The 18098-nt window shown below is 32.0% G+C and overlaps 1 protein-coding gene across 9 annotated transcripts in view; it reads right to left on the reverse strand.

Moving 5' to 3' along the window:
- Ih (hyperpolarization activated cyclic nucleotide gated potassium channel Ih) overlaps positions 1-18098 on the reverse strand; it is a 51225-nt gene that overhangs the window by 10884 nt on the left and 22243 nt on the right. For 4 of the 9 annotated variants that reach the window (XM_070108660.1, XM_070108659.1, XM_070108662.1 and 1 more), the window contains 5 exons: positions 4776-4947; positions 4329-4567; positions 4098-4261; positions 1923-2067; positions 1731-1866 (listed from right to left, as the gene is read on the reverse strand). In XM_070108660.1, coding sequence (XP_069964761.1) covers positions 1731-1866; positions 1923-2067; positions 4098-4261; positions 4329-4567; positions 4776-4947 — 856 coding nt within the window. Of the gene's footprint in view, positions 1-1730; positions 1869-1922; positions 2068-4097; positions 4262-4328; positions 4568-4775; positions 4948-18098 lie in introns of all 9 variants that reach the window. The other 5 variants (XM_036357504.2, XM_036357539.2, XM_036357519.2 and 2 more) reach the window with 3 other exon arrangements.

The raw sequence follows: 18098 nt of genomic DNA on the forward strand, positions 1-18098 counted from the left end.
GAAGAATATCGTGTCAAAGATATAACATTTTGTTTTATACATGTAAGTGTATTATATATATATTTGCTTTGAAATTCATATAATGATTAGTCAAAAAAATCGGTACTGCCACGCCTCGATTAACTAGTTTCCGTGTTATGTTTCGTTCAAGGTAACTAACGTGTAATTCCTTTCATGACGTTTTTGAATTTCTCTAGATATTACATAAGAAGTATATATTTTAAGCAACCTATTTTAAGAAAATATGTATATATGTATGCATATGCTTGATAAAATAATATGAAACACTTAAAATATAATATTCTGATATATAGTAGGTATGCTAAAACATGGTGAGCATTAAAAATACTGATAATAAATAATTACTAAAGATTATTAAAAAAAAATTTTTTAAATGAATTGTTCAATCGCAGGCTATACATTACTATAGTTGTTACATTTTTGTGATTCGAAAGGAAACCTATAACTTCATTAAGCAAAATAGATTCTTGATCTCTCACAAAAAGATGAAAGTTCGAAATGGAATTCGAGTGTCTGAAAATATTTCAGAATATAAAGAAATATTAAGGAGTGTCAGAATTTTCATATAATCATTTTTTTTTTGCATTTTCGTTAAGTGTAATATCTTGAAAATATTCTTTAAAAAGTTGATCCGATAATTACTTTTTGAGTTATTCGACAAATGATAAAGAGCGCTCGGGCACTTCAAAGCGCTCGGGAGCTCTAGTGTGAAACTTTAAATGCGTTTTTATCAAAACCTTTTTTTGGAACTGGATCAACACAGACAGCTATAACATTGGAAATTAAAATTTTTTTTTTTGAAAATTTCGTGACATCAAGTCAGAACATTGTATAATAATGCCATATTACTACTTTTGTAAAATAACATGACTTAATAGCAATAAAAACTTACTGAAAATTCTCATTTTTCGTGCCTCTGACTACCACTAACCCCTTAACTTTTTATAAAATAAAGTACGAATTAAAATAGTGTCTAGGGAATACTTTTGTAACAAAATGACAATTTTACTGTTACTGAGCGCAAACATCAGTCAAAGCCTAGTAAGAAACTACTTAGTTTTATCTACGAGCACACCATTAACAAGGAAATGAAATACAGTAAACGACAATTAAGTTTATATGGATATACATATAATCCAATTAGTAACCGAAACTCACAACTGGTAGTTAAGCTCTAAACGGTGTTATGAGATTTGATGATGGAATTATGGTAGTAATGTTATCGCATAACTCAGTGTTTAACTAGCATATTTAAAAATCACTTCCTATAAATTTTTTTATAAATACTTATGTTGTACAATTATCGTTGAATAAAAAACCATGACACAAACGCAAACATCATATATGGATGTAATAAAATTTTGCATTTTTTGTAACGATGAGCACAATAATTTCTTTACTTTTAGTAAAACCCTCCCTATTACCTTTCATTATGCTTTTATACTGTAGTGCCTCCATGTTTAATTTGAGGCGTGGCACTATGTGATGATAACAAGTTGACTGGCATTCTCAATAATCCTAACACATAGGGTATGACTGTTTTTATATGCGCTTAAAAGTTGTGTATTAGTCCTATCCAATCAATACATAAATATCTAATACGAACTGTATAATACATACATATTCAATATAGAGCCATATGTGATTAGAACATCAGGAATGCTAACAAATTACGATTTATAAATCGAAATCAAATTGTGAATACTTACATATACCTCCTCCCATTGTGAGACATATCGCACAAGCCTGGAAAGACGCAGCAATCTAACCAAAGAAAGTAACTTAGCTAGGCGAAGAATACGTAGAGCACGACCGGCATGAAGTATTTGAAAAGAATCGGAGAAATCCTATAAAATTGAATATGTCGTTAAAACTTCCTTTCCATTAAAGAGAAAATATTTTCCTTTACTTGATTGAAAATCAAAAAAATGTAGTCAAGTGGGATCGAAGATATAAGATCCAGAAAAAACCATGTTTTTAAATAATGCTTGGCTATAAGCTTAGGATCCAGTATAACCTGTTCTGCATTGTCTTGCTGCATTATACCTGTAATGAAGATATTTGGGTGTATTAAGTATGTATGTACATATGTGGACTGTAGACTTTTAAGAAATATTATTTGGTTTAACTTAGTAGAAAACAAGAAAAAACGTTAACTTCGGTTGCACCGAAGCTTAATACCCTTCACAAATACAAAGGCTCCTTACAAGAAATTGATTCTAATCGTTCAATTTGTATGGCAGCTATATGATATGGTGGTCTGATCTGAACAATTTCTGCGAAAAATACATTGTTGCCTTGAATAATAACTCGTGCCTGATTTCGTGAATATACCTCGTTAAATAAAAAAGTTTTCCATGCAAGTACTTTATTCCGACCGTTCAGTTAATATGGCAGCTATATGCTATAGTCATCCGATCTATACAATTTCTTCGGAGATTGCATTATTGCCTTAAATAATAATCCATACCAAATTTCGTGACGATATTACGTCAAATAAAAAAGTTCCCCATACAAGTACTTGAATCCGATTGTTCAGTTTGTATGGCAGCTATATGCTTTATTATTTGACGAGGTATCTTCACGAAATTAGGCACGAGTTATTGCTTAAGGCAATAAATTATTCTCCACAGAAATTGGTCAGATCAGATCACTATATCATGTAGCTGCCATACAAATTGAACGTTCGGAATCAAGTTCTTGTAAGGGGCCTTTGTATTTGTTAAGGGTATTATAGCTTCGGCGCAACCGAAGTTAGCGTTTTTTCTTGTAATCAAATAAAACTGGAAATTAAATGGAGATACTTCGTCGATAATTTACTATGTTGTTATATTTGGAGCTATTAAGTACCTAAGATACTTCAAGCTAATGATAAACCAAAAACTTCAAGGCCGAAGTAGTTAACTATAATATACATGCGTAAGCCGATTAATCATGACAAAGTGATGTCTCGGCGTTATTTTCAGTTAAAAAGAATGTTTCAGTTTCAAAAATAAATATAATTTGAAGTAGATATATTGTTAGAGGTTATGGGTTAGGGCCTTTGTTAAAATTAACGGAATAAATTGGAGATTTGCCAATTGATTGACACCAAATTACTTTATGCTATGGGTTTAGCTTCATAAAGATATCATACCTAATATACGAAATATTAATAAGTTAATGTCAATCTCACTAACAACATTTAGGGCCGTTTCCTCAATACCCGGCTAATATTATCCTTAACCACTGGTAGCTTTACCGGATAATAACTTTAACTGGTAGAACCGTTTCCACCAAGTTGTGGTTAGCTTACCTACAGATAGTTTGATTATGTTATTAGGAATGCGTGGGAAAAACAGTTCACAAAACTTGATGCATGCAAATATGCAAAATGAAAGCAAATATTCATAATGATAATGAAGGACAAAAAAGTCTCCGTCTGAATGTCTGACAGCTGTCTGACTCTCTGGTGGTTACAAACTAGTCAAGACTCCTTCTTTCGGAAAAGTTTACCAGAACTTAACTAACAGATTGTTGCTAATCAGATATTGAGAAGACTATTTGTCAACATGTTGCCGATAAAGTTCTGGTTAAGCACTTAATCATACATTAAACGTACAACGGCATTAAATGTATTCAGCGTATTAGGGATATAGACCGATATCACTAACTTTTGGTACATAGCTAGATTTACTAAGTAAAACATTTTTATCTATTTGTGAAGTAGTGGTGGTCTTATTGCATTATGTGACTAATCAAATTTGGTAGTAGTATTAGTAGTTTGTGGCATAATCGTTATAGGGGAGATGAGCGTGTTGAATTTTTTCGGTTTCATTCATATTAATGCTATAACGTATAATGAAATAGCTAATTTTTGGATATATGAAGTGGCTTGTGAGATATGCGCAATTACCCGTTCGGCTCTGAGTAAAATTTCGTATCGTTCGATTACGAACTAGAATTGGCATCGTGATGTGCTCTGCTAATTTCTTCTTAAATTATTTATACTTAATATGTACATATCTGATTATATATATAAATATAAATATAGATAACGTTCACTTTTGTATTGCAATGATAGGTTCTTGACCCACCTGTTCTAAAATTGACTACAATATCTATTAAAAAAATTGTATCACTTAGGCAGTTAAAGGCAATCCATCTTGTGCTCAGATCATCGTTAAAGAATGATATTGCGACTGGCAGGATTATAAGATTTGCTACTAATAATAAAAGCATACAAAGGTCCCAATAAAATCTGAAATATAATATGGAGATAAGGTTAATAATGAATGCCTTAAACACAATTCTGTTGGAATACAAACCTGAATGAACTACAAGGATGAATTACCCAGTGTCCGGAAGTTTTCTGGCGAATTCTTTCCTTGACTAACGCTTTCCGGCTGCCGAATAATTTCATAGCCAACCGATTGTCTGTCGGTTGAAACCATGATTGCAATTGACTTTTTAGGAAATTCGCAGAAACTTTTTCAGAAACGACGGGGATGGAAGGCATTGGCTCCTCTTTCGGAGTCCCGTATAACGACACGTCATCAAAGTGAACCTATTTATAATATACAAATGCAATGACAATTATTAATTGATTCATGGAGAAGTATGTGTTTACTTAATATAATAGGTTAAAATTGTGTAGAATTTCGACAAAATAAAATAAAATGTATGATGTATAAGATTTTTAAAGATTTGTTAGATAAAGTAATTGATTACGGAAGAGAAATGGATGGACCCTGCAATATTAACGTAAAATAAACCTTTGTTCTTGCCATTTCGTTTCCTTGGTCGCATATTAATAAAGCCTCATCATCAAATGCAGTTACTAGAGAATCGGTGCAGGTATTTTCGAAAGATATACGTAAGTCGTTCTCATTCAAAACGGAGCAATATGAACAGCGTACAGATTCTTCACTGTCTCCATGAATTAATCTGAAATAAGCACATTGAGCCAATGAAATACAGCAAATATAGAATTGAGAATTGAGAATGTGTTATGTGGTGTAATTATGCCAATTAAGACAATTTTTAGACCTTGCAGACGTGTGATGTACTATTACGACTATTGTGCGACAAATGAACAATATTCTGTTTGTAATACTTTCAGATATGAGCGTACAAAGAAGTGTAGTATGTAGAATATAATATGTAGATATCTACTAAATAGATTGTATTGCACACAATGTCACACATGCGAAAATAACTCTAATACATAAGCATCTTATTCAAACTACTCGCCCACAAATATTGCCTTTGAGAGTTGTTAAGCTCATCGAAGAAGCATATATCGGAACAAGAAGCATGTTTTTGGTTCAAAAATGGTATAATATTGGATAAACTATAGTTTAAGCCGAAAATATGTGTATGTTGTCTACGAATTGTCCCCAACTTCCATATGGTACATATAATAATTTTTATACTCTCGCAGCATGTTGCTACAGAGTTTTGTACACCTAACGGCTGTTTGTATCAATTTAAACTAATTCAGATGCTCGTACATATAGATTTATATATATATAGATATATAAATGATCAAGACGACGAGATGAACTGAATTTCGGGGGACTGTCTGTCACATGGTAAATATTATATGTTACCTGGCACTCACAGGTTGGTACGGACTAAAAATTAAATTTTTTAACCGCTAGAGCTAAACTCACCAAACTTTCCGAGAAGAAGCCCTTTTAGCACTTCTTCATATACTGTGAGAATTAGGTAATAACCACGCCCACTTTCCATATGAGGGTTTTGTTAAAAATTACTAAAAGTGCAATAACTCACTAAATAAATGCACCGCCGTTTACTTTACAATATATGAATTAAACATCAATGAAGTTATCAGAACAAAACTTTGTACAAATAGGACTCTCAAGGTACGAACATATCGGTCAATCTGTGAGTTCTGGTATGGAAATTCAGTTCAGTTGGGTAAAATTGGATCAATACTTCTCTTAAGGGGTTAGGAATAGTTAGAGACACGAAAAATTAGAATTTTCAGTAATTTTTTTAGTTATTTTACAAAAGTAGTAATATGGCATTATTACCTATATAATGTTCTGACTTGAAGTCACGAATATTAAAAAAAAAAATTTAATTCCAAAGTTATAGCTGACTGAGAAAAATTAGTTTTATAAATAGATAATCCTGGGCCTGATCGAAGCTTTTGTTTTAAATTAACAAACTGGCGGCCTCAGGAAATTTTTTCTAACTTTTTGGGAAAAAATCAACTCTAACAAGTAAGGAAGGCCTAAGTTCGGATGTAACCGAACATTTTATACTCTCGCAAAGTCAAATGGTATACTCGTTTGAGATTTCTTTGTGGATTGACTGATATTTTCGGTAGAAGGTCAACTATAAGCACTGGGGTCCACATATTTAGTACTTAGGGGCTTGAACAGTTTTGATTCGATTTAGACAATTTTTGGTCACAAGGTGGCATACTTTAAACGTATTATTCACGCAAAGTTTTACCCCGATATAATCATTGTTGCTTGATATGCATAGTGGAAAGTGAAAGAATCAGATGGAATTGAAAATGGTGTTATATGGGAAATAGGCGTGGTTGTAGTCCGATTTCACCCATTTTCGCACTATAACATAAAAATATGAAAATAACGTTATGTACCGAATTTTGTTGAAATTGGTTAAGCAGATCTCAAGGTATGCGTTTTCACCTAAAAGTGGGCTGTGCCACGACCACTGTCTAATTTTGAACGCGGTTCCTATAAAATCATCTCATACCATCCCAGAGATAAAATTGAATGTCTCTGGCGTCTTTAGTGCTTGGTTTATCGCGCTTTTAGTAGTTTTTAACAGTACCGTTATATGGGGAGTGGGCGGAGTTGCCACCCGATTTCAACTATTTTCACACCGTCAATAGAAGTGCTAAAAACATTTGCTTCCAGTGAATTTTGTTATTATAGCATTAGCGGTTTAGGAGATATGCACATTAAACCTATTAGAGGCGGGACCACGCCCACTTTTTAAAATTTTAACTGCAGATGCCCCTCCCTAATGTGATCCTGTGTACCAAATAACAGTCTTGTATCTTATTGCGGAGCTTAGTAATGGCAATTTATTTGTTTTTGATTAATGGCGTTTTGTGGGCGTGGCAGTGATCTGATTACGCCCATCTGCAATACCAACCGTCTCACGGTACCAAGAAACATGTCTACTAAGTTTCATAAAGATATCTCAATTTTTACTCAAGTTAGAGCTTGCACGGACGGACGGACGGACAGACAGTCACCCGGATTTCAACTCGTCTCTTCATCCTGATCATTTATATATTATATATATAACCCTATATCTAACTCGATTAGTTTTAGGTGATACAAACAACCGTTAGGTGAACAAAACTATTATACTCTGTAGCAACAGGTTGCGAGAGTATAAAAACTGTATAAATTTCATTAAAATCTACTGAGCGGTTTTTGAGTTACAGTTGTCACCAGTTCAAAAAACATAGTTTTGAGAAAAACGCATTTAAAGCTTCACACTAGAGCTCCCGAGCGCTTTGAAGTGCCCGAGCGCTCTTTGTTGTTTGTGGAATTACTCAAAAAGTAATTATCGGATCAACTTGAAATTTTCAGAGAATATTTTTAAGATATTACACTTAACGAAAAACTTAATTATATCCCCTTAACTCCCATATACCTAATGTAAATATTTTCGAACTTCCGGTTGACTTTATATCGCATCTATCGGCCAATATGTAAAAAATTTTAATCTAAATCCTTCAAAAAAATTTTTTTTTTTAACTATTGGTCAATCTGTGAGGTTTCTATTTCTAGTAATGATATGTCGCAATACAAAAACTGGATAAAATCGGGTCAAAATATACCTTATATAAGAAAATTGATAAGAAATATATAAGAATTACAAACACCTGATGGTATTTCCTCGGCTTTTATCCTTGCATTTTTTTCCAAAATAACTTATGCCGAATATTTCGGTCAGTGTGTGAGTTATAATATGATTATAATGAAAGTTAATGCAATCAGCCCAGACGTTTCTCTGATAGGTTTTCCTTAAAATTATATGGCTTAGAGCTGCATATGAATTAAATTGGTTGATGCAAACTTAATAGCCTCAATATAATCAATTTCGATCCTCTGGTTCACGTTTCCCATAACAACTAAATATATTAAATTTAACCGGATGATTTTAATATAAATTCGGAACGTAAAATATAGTAATTAAACTAGTTGAGTCCATGACCTAAATAATAAATTAATGACCTATAGTTAAGTAATTAATACAAGTTTGATTTCATCGAACAATGAATATTGAATTCTTTCGCAGCATTAAAAAAAAGCTTCCCAACACCTGAAGGTATTTCCCAAGCTTTGGTCAATGCAAGTTGCAAGAGTATGAAATGTTTAGTTACACTCGAACTTAACCCTTCCTTACTTGTTAATCAGTTATTTTGAACAAATGCATAAAAAGGACAATGTTACAAGAAAACAATAAATTGAAAAACTGATTGATCTCGTAGAATAAAATTAAGTAAAAGGCTATTGATGAATACAAAGTAAGTTACAAATACGTTTTTCCATAGTATTTAAAACTTTCCTAACGACTGTACATATCGTATGTTGCGCCTCTCCAATGTTAAAATGATTCATCAGCTATCTTCTGCAAGAAAATGAAGAATTGCCCATAATATCAATATAGAAGGTAGTGCCGTTCTACGTACAAGTTTCACAAAAGTTTCTTCGCCTCATATAGTAGAAAACAAAATACTTCCTTACAACATTAATAAAAAGTCATTCAATTGTCGCTAAAAATATTATTTTTCGATGTTTGGAGGTTTCAATCGATTCGAGTAATCACTAGCCTTTTTTCGGATGCGCAGTTCTCCAGTTTTGTCCACAATAACTATGTCGTTGTAGCATAGATTCAAATTAATCATATTTAATTCATACATTTCATATTTTACTTAAATGTACTATTTTAATTTTTCTTTCACAATAATTAGCTTTTTAGGTTGGAAGCATCAATGAAATTATTTAGTAGTATTTCGTAATGTCAAACCGGAGCTTAGTTGTTCTGAAGTTGCTTCAATTTAAAATCAATTGATTCGAGTTGTAAACCATAATAGCGTTATTTATTTTAATGCCTAATTTAGAGTTCACTATATTCTGTTTCTCAAAACAACATACATTACATAATTCCACATGAAAATCATGAAGGATTGAGTAGCGTATACTTTACAAAGTACACGACAAGACTATAATCGAAAGCAGTGCTTTGTGCTAACTTAGTAAAAAAAATAAATATGGGTAATATGTATATCCCTTACGTCATTATTATACCTTAAACAGGATATATTAAGTTTGCCACGAAGTTTGTACACCCAGAAGGAAACGTCATAGTCCCTATAAAATATATATATACAGGCTGGTTGAAAAGTTCCTCCTCTCACCAAGAAATAGCATTGCTATCTCCATTTTATTCTTTTATCAAGTTAGTACATCTGTCGTGAGAACACATGCAAAGTTACAAGTCATTCTGTCATATTATCTTTTGTTTACAAGCTATTTGAAGTTGACTTGTCAGAGTATTTTTTAATATGGAAAAAATTTTATATCGCGCAATGATTAGATTCTTCGTTTTGAAAGGTTTAAAAGAAAAGGAAATTTATGAACAATTGTTAGAAGTGTATAAGGAGAACTCATCATCAAAACAAACCATGGAAACGATCCACGCGCTGGAAACGATCCACGCGCTGGAAACGATCCACGCGAAGGACGACCAAAACCGCAACCGCACCGTATTCATTGAGCAAGTTCATAATATTGTTAGTCAAGATCCAAGTTTGACTAAGCGTGAAGTTGCTAATGACATAGGCATCTCAGACAAATGAGTACTTCATATTTTACATGGAGAATTACATATGAAAAAGCTGTTTAGAAAGTTAGTGCCGCACACGTTAACAATTCAACAAAAACACAATATAGTATTGTGTGTCACAGCGGTGTTAATTGCACGATCTTGAAGCCCAAAATTTGTTTATTCAATCAAGAGTGAGCTTCGTCGGTAAACAAAATTTTCTTATTAAAATCGGGATCGGTGGCCACTTCATTTTTAATAAATTTTAATGAAAAAATTGTGATATCTGGAGAATATCTCTTCAATCGAAAAGAAAAACATAAATGATAATGGTATTTAAAATGATGTTAATACAAAAATGTCCCAAAGAAATTTGTTTTCCCAAAAAATTATATTTTTCTTACTGTAATGAATGGTGGGTATCCTAAAAATTATTTTTTTAATAAATTAAATCTTTAAATTTTCATCAAGTGATGTTAACCGTTTTGATTTATATTGTGTAACGTGTTTAGTGTAACTGTTAACGCCCATCGAAGTTTCATACAATTTAAGGTTAAGATATGTATTCGAAATACTCAGGCATACTCACATATATACTCATACTTTTGTGAACCACTGTTAGCATATACATATACAAGTATCTAAGAATATGTATGTGTTTTTGGCGTGTAAACACCAGCATTGTTTAATAGCAAAATATAAACAATATACAATTATATATATTTACACGCGCATATATACTTACAATAATTATTTATAGCATATAAATACAATACTATTTGTGTATGTGTGTAAATGTGAACTTGAAAGTTCAGTTGTATGTGCCCAGAGATAGATTATAAATTGACTTAAACCGAAGAAATCTGAAAGCTGCAATTGTTAATATACATACATACATATGCATATGAACTCATGAATGTACATATCATATAGACATTTATATACATAAGTATATGCAGTTTGAAAAAAACTGAAGAAATGTGAACACATGCAATTAGGAATTATCTATACTATCTGTAATCTATTTTCCTTCCTTATATTAAACAAATACTTTTATATTCAGTTATATAATATATACATATATGTACATATACATTTGCATATACACATAAATACATATGTACATATTTATTCAAATAAGTACAGAAAAGAACAAGTTATTGAATAAATTAATAAGATCTCTAAAATGTGTTTCCATAAAATATTTGTTTGGTTCCATAAATATGTACCGAGTAATCAAGTGCAAATTTGCCAAGATCTGTGTATGATCTAATATTTTTTAAAATTACTTTTGTTTATATCTAAGCTGAAGCACTGCATTTTCATAAATAGAAACCCATACACTTATAGCACATACACCCATACATATGTATGCACTAGGGTAAAGATGCGATTAGCTTATCAGTGATCTGACTGTTTTTAAACACTTCAAATTTGTTTGAATAATTCATAAAGCCGTCATCTGACATTAAAACACAAAAGGGAATAAATATACATAAATGAATTTAGAAATAATCTAGACTTCATAGAGTTTGAGCATTTTTCGATATACATATGTTTAGCGAATACCATGCGAATGACCAGTTCATTCTTTTTAATTAGAACTTTCGGTATTAATTTAAAATAATAAACATATATTTTTTTCAATTCTTTATTATAATTGTGCTGCCTGAGCCACCCTTGTACTATCGTGGCTCTGGTATATATATTTGTATGTTCATTCATATACATGAGTTTATAAATTTCAATGGCTTATCATTTTCTTGACTGCTCAAAGAGGCACTGAGATAATAAAATTATACATATGTATGCCGGAAAGTTAATATTGTTAATTATTGCCTATAAGTATTTTTAATTACACCAATTTAACTAATTAATATATTGCGACAACGATTAATCAGATTACTTATAAAATGCCTGAGTACTTGCATTCTGCCAAATGTATTGATAAAATACATATTTAATTACATAAGCTTTGCAACAATAATGCAAGTGTCTGCGGTGAATAACCAGAATATAAAGAAACTGTTTCAACTTTCTGCCAAAGGTCTTTATAGTGCACAAATGGGTTGATTTAGCCTAATAAAAATTGTTTCATCTTCTCTCACCGCAGCGTGAAAATATGTAGTTGTGGCAACCCAGGAAAGGAAATAGGATTTCATTTAATTTTTTTTTACAACTTTTGCATTTTTTGAACTTTTTGGCATTCTTTTAACATTTTCTTGTAACAAAACATAATTTATTTTTATTAAAACGTGTTAGAATACATAGACATGACAACCAGTTTAAATTTGTTTGTATTTATTCACATTTATATGTATGGGGATGCGAAAATACTTTTCAGGCACGCTTAGAAAGTGTAAAACTGTACCTGGCAATATGTGTGTACCTTATATTTCAAACACCCATAAAAATCACTCGGAAATATATTCACATCTACAAACATAATATATGCAAGTACGCTTATATTTTAACTTGCCGTTTTGTGTAAAAATTGTTTGGTAACTAAAGTTGCACTCTGTTTTTTAAGTTTTGACTATTTCTACTTATTCTATATAAGAAGACACTTTTGTTTTTAGTTTTTTTACATACCGACCGGAGATCAAAACTTTTAAGGGAACCTCTTCCATATTACGTTTAATTAAATACTGGTACGAACCAGTTATACAATAATTTTTACCGGTCTTCGAAATCGAATTTTATCAGAATCGCAAACCACTTTGTCACATATTTTAATATGTAGAAATATACTTACTACAATAACATGTTTGTACAATATGTTTATTGAACATATAAGGTCGGTATGTTTGTCTGTGTTGCCTCTTTCTAAAGCACTGTCCGCACTTAATTTTTCTATTTCAATGCACACGATCAAGTGGAATTATGTATTTTGGACACACATGAGCACACCATACACCGCCCGCCTTGATTGTATTCAAAATACAAGAAACACAAACGCACAATTACTATACACGTGTGGGTAAGTATGTATGTGTGTATTGTCGCTCAATACAAATTTAAGTTAATGATATTCTGTTTAATTGATAGATTGCGCCCGTGCCGATTTTTATTCTTTGATTTTTGATGGTAACATAACACGTTTCTTAATTTCAATGAAAAGTAACTGTAATTGACTTACTAGTAAATGTTATTCTTTAGTAGTGTGAAAATGTTTGCATTTGCACAGATGCCTTTTAGAGCTTTTCATTTTACAGACAGAAATGTGAACGAGTATTTCCTGAACTTGAACGCGATTCAAGATTCGCAGCGCGAGTTTCGGTTTGCGCAACGAGCGATTTGCGGAACAAGTTGTTGTACATAGACTCAGCACGACACGTCTATGACGAGCATAGCATGGTGATTACTGTTTAGGTCTTTCAACCGGCTACGAACCGGCCTTCCCTCGCACTTCCGAAGCTTACTTAATTATTACTTCTGTCTGCCTTTCGTTAATACAGTATTTTGTGGTGTTTTTCCCCTCCATACAGTACTTGTTATCAACAAAACCCACGCAAAAAACAAAAAAAAAACTTTCTCAAATTTCAAGTCAAAATACCATATATCAGCAATTAACTTACTCAACTCGGTCTCAAAAGCGAGCGTCAGAATTAAACAGAATAAGAGAACTTGTTTGAGCGTAGTTGCCTCACGTCATTTATTCCTTGGTATATATGTACATATTTATATATATATATATAAGTATATAAATACTTGTTTATTTATTGTAAATACCCTGTCGGAATAAGCCCCTACGAACTTACAATGGAATCTTTAATCACCAATCAATATACAGTATAAACTCGATAGTTGGTACTAGCGGTTGGAGATCTACATTTGTTTATACAAAGGCTTGATATTATGGTAATGAAATGAAAGTAACACTTCTCTTTTAATTAGTAATTCTCTTGTCAAAGTACATATATGTATATATGCCACCATATTTACATATAGGTACTTATTCCTTTGCTAGATTTATAATAAAAACCTTGATTTTTTGCCATCTGATTATCTGATGGTGATTAGTGTAACATTTATCTATCGGTTGGTGTTGCAGATGGGCGTAATCGGACCACTGCCACGCCCACAAAACGCCATTAATCAAAAACAAATAAATTGCCATAACTAAGCTCCACAATATAATACAAGACTGTTATTTGGTATATAGGATCACATTAGAGAGGGGTATTTGCAGTTTAAAATTTTTTGAAAAAGTGGGCGGGGTCCTGTTCCTAATAGGTTTAATGTGCATATCTCCGAAACCGTTAAAGCTGTACTAACAAAATTCACTTAAGACAAATGTTTTGAGCACCTCTATCGACAGTTTGAAAATGGGTGAAATCGGGTGACAAACCCGCTCACTCCCCATATAACTGTACTGTACTACTAAAAGCGCGATAAATCAAGCATTAAACACGCCAGAGACATTAAACTTTACCTTTGGGACTGTACGAGATAACTTTATGGGAAACGCGTTCAAAATTAGACAGTGGGCGTGGCACCGCCCACTTTTAGGTGAAACCCCATATCTTGAGATCTGCTTAACAGATTTCAACTAAATTCGGTCATAACATTCTTCTCACATTTCTATGTTATAGTGCAAAAATGGGTGAAATCGGACTAGAACCACACCTATTTCCCATGTAACACCAAATTTCATCTGATTCTTTCACTTTCCACTATGCAAATCAAGCAACAATGATTGTATCGGGGTAACCTTGTGACCAAAAATTGTCTAAATCGAACCAAAACTGGTCAAGTCTCTAGATACTGAATATGACCCCAGTATCTATAGTTGACTTTTCACTGAAAATATCGGTGAATGTGTAAGATATATAATTGAAATTCATATAACAAAACAAATAAATGAAACTCTCGGTAATACAAGTAGTATGTTTTTCTGTCAAAAATGGATTGAATCGGATCAATACTTTCTTTAATATAAAATTTTGCCTACACCTGAAGTAATTTCCCGGGCTTTGATCCTTGCTTTGCGAGAGTATTAAATATTCGGTTACACCCGAGCTTAGAACTTCCTTACTTGTTTATATTTTACTTTACATCCGGAATTTACATTCGAAGCTTAAAGTATAATATATCAATGTGAGTCCAAGTTAATTGACCTCAACTACTTCATTGTGGAACTTCTAGAACAGATCGCAGCTTAGTGCCAGAAAATTGTATTTCTACCCAAAATTGTTAACCTCTTTGAAAATAAGTATTGCGGTTAATTCAGAAAATTATTATAAACAAGTAGGGGAGGGATAGTGGGGTAATATTGACCCGATTTTATCTATTTTGAGCAATAAAACATTCATCTATTAACAGAATAAAATACTCCCAGAGTTTCATTAAGGTTTCTCAGATACCATCACGAACATATGTGGAGTAAAATTAACCGAAAGATTTAAAATTCTGTGATTTATTATATGAGGACTAGGGCAAGTTTTCACCCGATTTTACTCATTTTAGGCACAAAGTTGAAGCACTATAAGGAAAATATATTTAACTGAAACTTTATTTGATTAAAATAGCTCACATATTAGTCGATATATGCGGTATGAAGTAAACCGGAAGTTCAAAAATATTTCGATAAGGTATATGGAGGCTAAGGAAAGTATTGACCCGATTCAATCCATTTTTGACTCTCTTCGAATTTCAATAATATATCTCACAGATAGACCGTTATTTCCGGTAAAAAGTTAGAACAGGCACTGGGGTCCCCATATTCCGTAACAGGGGGCTTGCACATTTATGGTCCGATTGTGACAATTTTTAGACTTGAGATGGTATACCTCAAAAGCACTATTTGTAAAAGTTTTTTTTTAATATATTCTTTTGTGCTTGATTTGTATATTGGAAAGTTAAAGAATCATTTGGAATTTAAAATTGTGCTAGATAGGAAATAGGCGTAGGTGTAGACCGATCTCATTTTCTCAATATAAGATGGAATTGTTAAAATAAATATAATAAAATAAGATGAAATTGTTAAAATAATTTTATTTACCAAATTTTGTAGAAATTGATCAAGTAGTTCCGGAGATATATGATTTCCCCTAAATATGGGCTGTGTCACACCCATCGTCCAATTTTGACGTTCCTTTCAAACCGCATTTAGTTATTGATTTATAGCATTTCAGTAGTTTTTAACAAAACCGATATATAGGGAGTGGGCGGGGTTATCATTCGATGACATCCATTTTCACACTGCCGAAGGAAAACTTTTGAACCATAGATACCTCTCCCCAATGTAATCTTCTGTACCAAATTACAGATATATATCATAATTTATTGCTAAGTTATCGCGTTTTCAAAGTTTACGATTAATGGTGTTTTGTGGGGGATCATTTATTTATACATATACCTATAACCCTATATCTATCTCGATTAGTTTTTGGTGATACCCACAATCGTTGGGTGAACAAAACTATTATACTCTGTAGCAACGTGCAGAGTATAATAATAAAAGTAATATAATAAGTGTATTTTATAATGGAACCTTTATTGCATAAACTTTTGATTTAAGTTAAATGTTATACTGTCGATTGTTGCGGTTTTTTTCGCATTAAAGTACTTTACCAATCTTATTTTAATGAAATTCTTTTTCTTAGGTGGATACTGCTACCATATTCATTTATGGTTTATCGTTTACTTTTGGAAATTTTTAACGAACGGCAAACATATTTTTATGAAGCTGAGCATTTAAGTTTGTTTTCTTCAATTGCCAGCTAAATCAAGCAGCAGTTGGGATTCCGATATACGAATACATTACCCTTTAAGCTTGTAAAAATTCGAAAGCGTGTAGTAATATTCGAAGAAGTTTTGTGAGTTCTGTGAGAATCCAACGTCTGTCAAGAACTTATATATTCTCTAGTTTAATGAAAGCCAAACGAAACGACTATATACCCAATTGGTGGAAGAGATAAGTATTCGGTTTTTATAAATATATAAATGACATAGTGAAGGGGTTAATTATGTAAAAATGTGTTTTTCATACCATGAAGACATTTAAAATTTCTCACAATTAGTTAATTACCGTTTGTAGTTATTTTGTAACAGCGAATCTAATAATTATCCCAGACAAATCAGTAAACTCGTTTACGAATGTGAATGCATGCAAAAACTAGAATTTCGAGCTCTGATAAAAAGGGAGCACCTCTGAATAATAACAACACTAAATACTACATATTATATAAATAATATTTATAACATTTGTTGCCGTAGATATTAGATCGATTTAGAATATATTTGCACCCGCAATTTATGAAACTATCCATGATTTTGTTAAATTTGGTTCTTGTTTACCCGAAAATTTATTCAGACGATAGTCTAACTTATTACTCATATTTGCTCTCAGGTCTGAAAATTTGTCAGAATACTATTATGCTCAATTTTTTCGCAAATTTGTGTTTTATGGTTTGCTAGAAAATTTTCAACTATTATCACAAAACTTTTGCAAGTTTCATTTTGCAGAACAGTCAGTTTCAGTTTCTTGTACTTCACCTTTCAACTATCCATACTAAGGTTCGCAAATTTTCTATAAATGTTATTAAAACAAGAAAAAACGTTAACTTCGGTTGCGCCGAAGCTATAATACCCTTCACAAATACAAAGGCCTCTTACAAGAACTTGATACCGAACGTTCAATTTGTATGGCAGCTATATGATATAGTGATCTGATCTAACCAATTTCTGTGGAGAATAATTTGTTGCCTTAAGCAATAACTCGTGCCTAATTTCGTGAAGGTACCTCGTCAAATAAAAAAATTTTCCATGAAAGCTGCCATATTAAATGAAGATATCTTAAAGTTTCATTTTTATTAAAACCTTAAAATCTTCCACATAATTTTACGTATATTTTTGGTGAGGATCCTGAGAGTGGGGATCACATGATGTTTGTGTGTGCAAAAACGGTACACAGAACCTTAAGGGGGGGTTGTTGGATTTTTACTTTCGAAAACTCGATTTTTGTTTTTCTCTTATCTTATTGTTTAATATTTCAAAAATATGTCCTAAAAATTTTATGTCGATAGAAACAATATTCTTAAAGTTATTGTCTTATTAATCTCCTGGCCTTGAACGCTCCAATCAATAGTTCATAAACTTTAGACGCGTTTTTTTCAAAGTGCACTTCACTGTCATTTCAAAACTACTTGACCGATTCATTTCAAACTTTATACACATTTTCGACACATAAAATACCGTCCCCAAACGTTTAGTAAAATTTTTTTTTTTTACATTAAGGGTGTTTT

Source organism: Bactrocera oleae, chromosome 4 (genome assembly GCF_042242935.1).
Source record: "Bactrocera oleae isolate idBacOlea1 chromosome 4, idBacOlea1, whole genome shotgun sequence".
NCBI classification, from domain to species: Eukaryota; Metazoa; Arthropoda; class Insecta; order Diptera; family Tephritidae; genus Bactrocera; species Bactrocera oleae.